The 6,961-nt window shown below is 35.5% G+C and overlaps 1 protein-coding gene across 5 annotated transcripts; it reads right to left on the bottom strand.

Annotated features, from left to right (window-relative positions):
• Window positions 1–218: 218 nt before the first annotated feature.
• LOC112281216 (serine--tRNA ligase) lies at window positions 219–3,968 on the bottom strand. Of its 5 annotated transcripts, none has more exons than XR_016502630.1 (9): window positions 3,485–3,968; window positions 3,181–3,286; window positions 2,808–3,001; window positions 2,557–2,660; window positions 2,120–2,303; window positions 1,593–1,772; window positions 1,044–1,271; window positions 806–924; window positions 219–469 (listed from the first exon to the last, which is right to left on the bottom strand). XR_016502630.1 is itself a non-coding variant. In XM_024517482.3 (8 exons), exons 1-8 carry the CDS (start codon window positions 3,848–3,850, stop codon window positions 386–388), a joined length of 1,446 nt encoding a protein of 481 aa, XP_024373250.1. In that variant the 5' UTR covers window positions 3,851–3,968; the 3' UTR covers window positions 219–385. The 5 variants fall into 5 exon arrangements, 1 of the variants encoding a protein (XP_024373250.1); XR_002969550.3 differs by having other exon boundaries at window positions 219–637; window positions 806–910; XR_002969551.3 differs by having other exon boundaries at window positions 219–632; window positions 806–910.
• Window positions 3,969–6,961: the final 2,993 nt, after the last annotated feature.

Here is a 6,961-nt window from a genome sequence, read left to right as displayed (position 1 = left end):
TAAATATATATGGAACAGCAGCATGTATTAAGTCATCTAGAAACTAAATTATAACTTCTCCCTTTGGAAAGGAAAAGTTACATAGAGAGGATGAAAGATTTGCGAACTAGACCTTCAGAAAAGGATTTCGACACTTGAACTACTACATGAAAAGTGAAACACAACTTGTGCGCAAAAATATGTAACTCAAGGAGGAGATCTAGAACCAGAAACTCATGTGAAACGCCAACGACAAAACTAGTGGTAGAAATTCATACATAATTGGAATGAATGCTTAAAAAGGCAGTTACCATGTAACTGTAAATAGAAACCGCAGGATTTGGCTACATCAACTACATCCGCTAAAAGTGCGCAACTGGTGTCACTCGACCTGTGCAGTACTCATCTAAAGTTTCAGTTGGTGAATGTCAGGTGTACCGACACCATTATCTGAACTGACTTTTTTTTCTTGCGCTCCGACGGCTGAACCCTGCTCAGACAATACCTCAATTCTAAGAAAACCTAAAATTGTTATTCGAGAGACACTAGCATTTAAAAATCAACAGAACGAAAAATTTCCAAGTTGACACATAAGGGTGTTTCTCTTTGTTCGGAATGTGTTTTGGTCATGTGCGTCCGAGAGATATTTTCGTCTGACCTACATATGAGTGACATTCTTTAATTAACATCTATTTTTGTAAACTTGTAGAATTCTCGAAAGTATCATCCTCTTATAAAATTATATAAGCATCATTTTGTAACTATGAATTATTATTTTTAGATATAAATAATGAGATTGTGTCAAATTTAACATTTTGAAACGTACCTTCGTACGCATTCAAGACGCAGCTGGGTTCGGACAACAGGGTAGACAATCAACCCCAGTTTCGTACTCAAGAAATGATTCTAATTATAGGAAGACGTGCAACTCCTGCATTAAAGGAACTGCTTAGAGATGGTTATCCATCATGTTTCATTCTTGCTCTGGTTTTAACTGCATCTCTTAGCGTTTATGAATATCAAACATCAGTTTAAAAAACCAACTCGTGAATGAAAAAAAATACCTTAGCAGGAGGATTCTTTGCTTTAGCGTCCTTCTTAGCATCCTTCTTGTCCTTCGACTGTTCGGTAAATGGAAGGAACTCAGTGTTGAGCATAAATGGTTGCAATACTTCGGGAACCCTCACACCGTCTGGAGTTTGGTAATTTTCCAAAATACAGCAAAGGGTTCTCTCAGTTGCGGTAAGAGTAGAGTTAAGCAAATGACAATAGTTCTTGACTTGGTCGTTCATCTGCATATAAAAACAATCAAACAGAAATCATTTATGTATGAATAAAAGATGCTGGTGAAAGGCAGAAAATATTAACCTAGCACAAGTCAAGACCTTCCCAAATTGTGCCCTTAGCGTATGATAAAACATTCAACTTGATGTCCTTTTATATCCTCACATACGAAAGTGAATCATTTTCCTTCAGTTCACACGACTTACAATGCTTTCATAATTAAGAGCATGGGATCAACTCATATCTCTATGATCAGTGCTACAAATATTAACAAGCAAGACTTCACCCGAATAAACAATTAGATTAATTGGCGTGAAAAAGGAGAAAACCTTCTTTTGACCATAACGAATTTCAAGATTCCTTGATTGGTAATCTGTGCAATTAGAGCATGATACAAGCTCACGGTATGTCTTGGAGGCCGGAAACCACGCTTCCAAGTCGTACTTCTTGGCAGCACTATCATTAAGTGCTCCCGAAACAATTGACACCACCCGATAGGGAAGGCCCAACTACATGACACGAGACGGTTGATCAGTCTAAACACCAACATGTAGGAGTGTCTCTGTAGTAAGAATTCAGTGACCAGAAATTTGGGAAGGGCAGAGCTTGACAGCTTGAAAGTGAGGCAAGAAAACTTAAACACGACCACTAAAACTTGAAAATGCAGCTATACATGATCAAATATTGACTGATACTGAAGAAAAGTATCAGCAAAAACTTGATAATCCCATAACGATGTATACATAACTGGAAACCTGAACTTCAACGAGAATCGCCAACTTGGTCGATAAGATATCCACTACAGCCAACTGCTAAAGTCCTCAGCTAAACATGAGAAGTTTGTGAGCACCAATACCTGTTGATAGAATTCTTCTGAGTTTTTCAACATTTCTTCATGCACTTCCCAAGAGTCATTATCATTTGGGCTAGTAATACAGAACTGCTCCACCTTCTCAAACTGATGTACTCTGAATATTCCAAGCGTATCTCTTCCGTGAGAACCAGCCTCCTTTCTAAAGCAAGTTGAATAACCAGCATACCTAAACATGACAAACAACATATTAAAAGAAGGCATCTATAAGAATAAGAGAAAAATTCATGTGCAACCACTAAGTATATGAGGAGCCCTCGACCGACGATGTGAGCCTTAAAATAAAGGCTTTTAAAAATTCCAGCCGATACAGTCAAGTAATCCAGAAGTACTCAAATAACCAAATTAACCATATTCATCACATTAGTTTGCCTTTTCAGTAACAAATTACCAAGGAAGAGATGGACGGACAGAGAAGTTACTTAATGGGCAATGCCTTGGGATCCATCCAACTGCCACGATGAAATGAACATAAAGGTTGTTCGGCAGTTGCGATTAAGTACTTGTCATCGCCTTCCCCAGTCACCTGCGGAATAGCAAAGCCTAGTTGATCAGTAACTGAAGAGGCCGAATAAGAAGGTTTGTTGTAGTAACTCTCCCTTTATCACCTTGCAATTCAATGCGCAACTATTAACTCGTTACAGTGCCTACAATACATCAAGATAGTGCTAACCTTATAGAGCTCCTCGTCAAACTGAGCCAATTGAGCGCACTCTGCCATCACTTCCTGTCGCATGAAGAAAGGAGTCTGCAACAGCGTGTACCCTCGCTTGAGCAAAAACGCTAAGCCGAAATTGATGAGGGCTTGATTCAACATCACTCCGTATTGTTTTAGGAAGTAGCCCCGGCCCCCAGCTACATCTGTACCTGCAGTAATTGGAGCACCGGGAAACACCAACCACATTCAGAGACTATTCTCCTCCATAAAAGGAAGAGCAAGAGTCTCATTCAGTTTCCAACGTGTAATCTTTGGTGGCAGAACTCTTCAATGGGCAAATACCATCACGCATACACTGACAGCTGATAGATCAGAAGGACCTTGTTACCTGCTTCAAGATCAACAATGCCCAATTTATTCACAAGATCTACATGGTTCACAAGGCCTGATTGGTCTCTCGGAGTCCCCCACGTCCGTACAACCAAATTGTTATCCTGTTTCGGGGAAAACAGAATACCCGCAATATCAATTTTCATGCGAATAATTAACAATCTGAAAAACAACAAGTTAGGAAAACGCAGTTTTTCTACACAAGTAAAGGAATGCACGGGGAAAACCTATTGTCCCTGTGTCTGGGTCCCAGGAACCAACCGAAAAGTTCCTCATAAACTTCTACACCGCTCCAATTTTACCTCGTTGTTGTCTATAGGCACGGAATCATGAACCAAGTTACCAACCAACCGCAGGCTAGCCTCCATGGCCACCTTGCACTCCGCAGTCTCCTTCTCCTTGGCAATTTTGGCCTCCTCCAATTTGCTCTTCTCCACAAGCAACTCCGCAGTATCCTCTTTCGCCATTTTCTTCTTCTTTATCCCATCCTGCACCTTGTTCACCTCCTTGCGGATGTTATCTACCTCATACTGACGCTGGCGCCACTCCTTGTCCAGCTTGATGACCTCATCCACCAGCTCCACGCTCGCGAACCGACGTCGCTGCGACTCCCGAATGCGTTCAGGGTCATTGCCCCGCTCCTCCCGGAACAAGAGTATGTCCAACATTGCAAAGTCGAGAAACTGCTACCGAATTCAAATTCGCTCGCTCGCTGCTCCGCAATGCCGATCCGCAGCAAGCGACGCGAGAAACTGTAAACGCCAAGATCAGAAATCTGGAGATGGTTTCATGAACAATGGGCGAGAGGGGGGTTGGGGGGGAGGTTTAGGGTTCCAGGGCCAGAGAGAAAGAGAGAGAGATCCCCGCACTCATAGGGCCTCTTTCCCTACCGACAACGTTCGAAAGTCGGGAACGGAGTTCGAGAACGGATTACGCTATGCCACTTGTTACCTGCCGGTTGGTGTATTTCTTTGGACAACGTGTGGCATTAATAATCTACCCGGTTGGTGTGCCTGTAACCATGACAAGTTTCTATTCCTGTAGGGAAGGGGGTCGTGAAGATTATCAGTTGGAACGTCAGTTTGTACGTTTTGAATGTTAAATAGTTCAATATTTTATGGTTTTGACATTTTCCAAAAGATCAAAATTTATGGTTGCTTAATAGTCACCGTGAATGCATGAATCACCAACAAAACAAAAATATGACAAGTGGATTTTAATTATGATGTGATATGTACATACATGTGTGTATATTTATATATATATATATATATATATATATGTGTGGGGGGGGGGGGTAACATGACAGTTTTTGTGCATTTACAGGTGTCAGAGTTATTGGTCAATTCTAATAAGGAATAATATGGATTTCTAAAAGTTTGAAACAAACTTCAACTCCATTGTTTTCAAAATATAATTTATAAATGTTTAATGTTTGAGAATTTCATGTGAAGTTCTAAATTTTCTTTTTTTTAAAGATGATTTAAAAAAAAGTTTAAAATTCAAAGCATATTCAATGTTATATTGTGTTACTAATAATCACACCCTTTTAATGTAGGACATTTGAAACTATATCATACATTGTGTAATACAAGACATAATTTGACCTACTCATCTATTATACAAAATGAGTAAATATAATATATGTCATTCGAAACCATGTCCTATATTGTGTAATACAAGACATAATTTGACTTATTCGTCTATTATACAAAATGAGTAAATATAAATGGAGAATGTAAATGTGATTAGAAGTATATAAGAATGGTAACTTTGTATTTAAAGCTTAATAACTATGTTTTGCCATTTTGAAATAACTATGAGTTTCAAAATAATTATCTTCACATATGACATAATTTTGAATGATTTAACAACAAATTTCTTATATTTATAATAATAATATTAATAATAAAAAGAATAAAATCCTTCTCTTAAAAGAACTTGCTCATAATCAAATATATATATATATATATATATATATATATATTTTATATATTTTTTTCTTATATTATAGCTAATTAATATCATAATACTAATTATAATTTTAATAACTAATACAAAATTCAAACCTTTCACTATCTCTTTTATCATATAATACCATCAATAGTGTTTTGAAAACCTTGGAATGGCACTACTTATAACCATATGTGGTCCTCAAAACCTATAATTGGCTTTAAAAATTTATAAGCTATTTTTAAAGTAACAACACAATCATAATATTTGACAAATATTATATATATTTGAAATAATATTATAAAAAAATATTATATATATTATATATATATATATATATATATATATATATATATATATATATATATAAAAGTATTCTACAATGTTATTCAATTAAAGTCTTTAAATAAGAATGTTCAAGGAGGCAAGTAGTGGTTTTTATTTGTTGCATCGATTGGTCTTTGTTTTTAACAATAAAAATTATGTTCTATAGAATTCTCAATCTATTTTATAATTCATTGTTCTTTGTTTTTATCAAAAAAAACTTAACATCGTCTTAAATCTATAATGCATTTTTCTATTAATTATAGGGCAATCATAATTAATCACAACATATTTTACATCGAAGTAGCAAGAAGAACATGCATCAAAGAAATTTGTATATATCTACGCCAAAGGACTCTCTTTTGGTCTCAAGGAGGATGATATTCTCGTAGTCTTTGCTCAGTGAGTTTTTAATAATTTTAAGACTTTATATTTAATCACAATAGGTTGGATTTTATGATTTATTTGTGATAATATCTTATCATATAGTGGAAACATCTCTATTGCATTTTTGTATTATTTTTTGTTCTACAATGTAAGTCCTAGTCTATGTCACGGACATACATAAGTATAACAAATATGATTAGGTAGAACTAGATAAAAATAGATAAAAGTAGGTTAATTTCATAAGACCTTTTAGAATAGCTTCCTAAAATCTTAATAGAGACTACTTTGACTTTACATGTATTTGTGATTGATTGATAGGTTAGAAACTTGGTCAACAAGTTAACCATGTGTTGGTAGCTTGCAAAACAAGCTAACTATGTGATGCACATAGTTAGTCTACTCTCAAGACTTTTTAGTCTTCTTCTTTTTGGAAATAGCCATTTTAATTCAATATTATATCATCTTTGAGTGACTTTCTAGTTCCTTTCAATGACACAAGAGTATATTGAGGATTTTCTTTCTTTGAGATTCATGTCCTTGATAGTTTGACAATAGTGCTAACTTACTGTTTTGTCTTGTTTTAAAAGTAAGTGAGTTACTTGACTTCTATTGTTGTGTTTTAAAGGTTCTTGACTACCTACCTTTAAACAAAAAATCTTATTTTTTAACCTTAAAATTTTCCTTAAAGAGAGTGAATTATCCCTCTTTTTTGAAATTTTTAATAGAGATTGCAGATTACCCTCTTCTAATTTAACTTTTTAAATTTCTTTGAGTTGTTTATGGAAGGAAAGATTATGGATGCTACTCTGAGCGAAAGTGAGAATAGATTTACAACTATTGGAAATCTTCATGATCTTGTCAACACTCTAAGAGTGAAAATCTCACGTATTTTCAATGTGAATTATAGAGGTACTATGCCTATGCCTATGGAAAAAATTCAGAGTCTGCAGCAAGAAATTGTATAATTGAAGGAAGCAAGTAGATCAACCTTATAACTAAATCTAGAGAGATTTGCTTCTATAAGTATGACATAGACAAGGATTAATATGTTTGAGAAGTTTGATAGAACAACATCGAAATTTCAAGGATTTTTGCAATAAATCAAGGTCTATGTA

This window comes from Physcomitrium patens, chromosome 4 (genome assembly GCF_059467195.1).
Source record: "Physcomitrium patens ecotype Gransden chromosome 4, ASM5946719v1, whole genome shotgun sequence".
Taxonomy (NCBI): Eukaryota; Viridiplantae; Streptophyta; class Bryopsida; order Funariales; family Funariaceae; genus Physcomitrium; species Physcomitrium patens.
This window is presented reverse-complemented; position numbering and strand designations above follow the sequence as displayed.

Coding starts and splice junctions, on each gene's coding strand:
- LOC112281216 (XM_024517482.3), bottom strand. CDS start 3,850: ATGTTGGACATACTCTTGTTCCGGGAGGAGCGGGGCAATGACCCTGAA. Junction 2,661..2,807: donor TTGACGAGGAGCTCTATAAG/GTTAGCACTATC, acceptor GCTATTCCGCAG/GTGACTGGGGAAGGCGATGA. Junction 1,272..1,592: donor TTCGTTATGGTCAAAAGAAG/GTTTTCTCCTTT, acceptor TTTTATATGCAG/ATGAACGACCAAGTCAAGAA.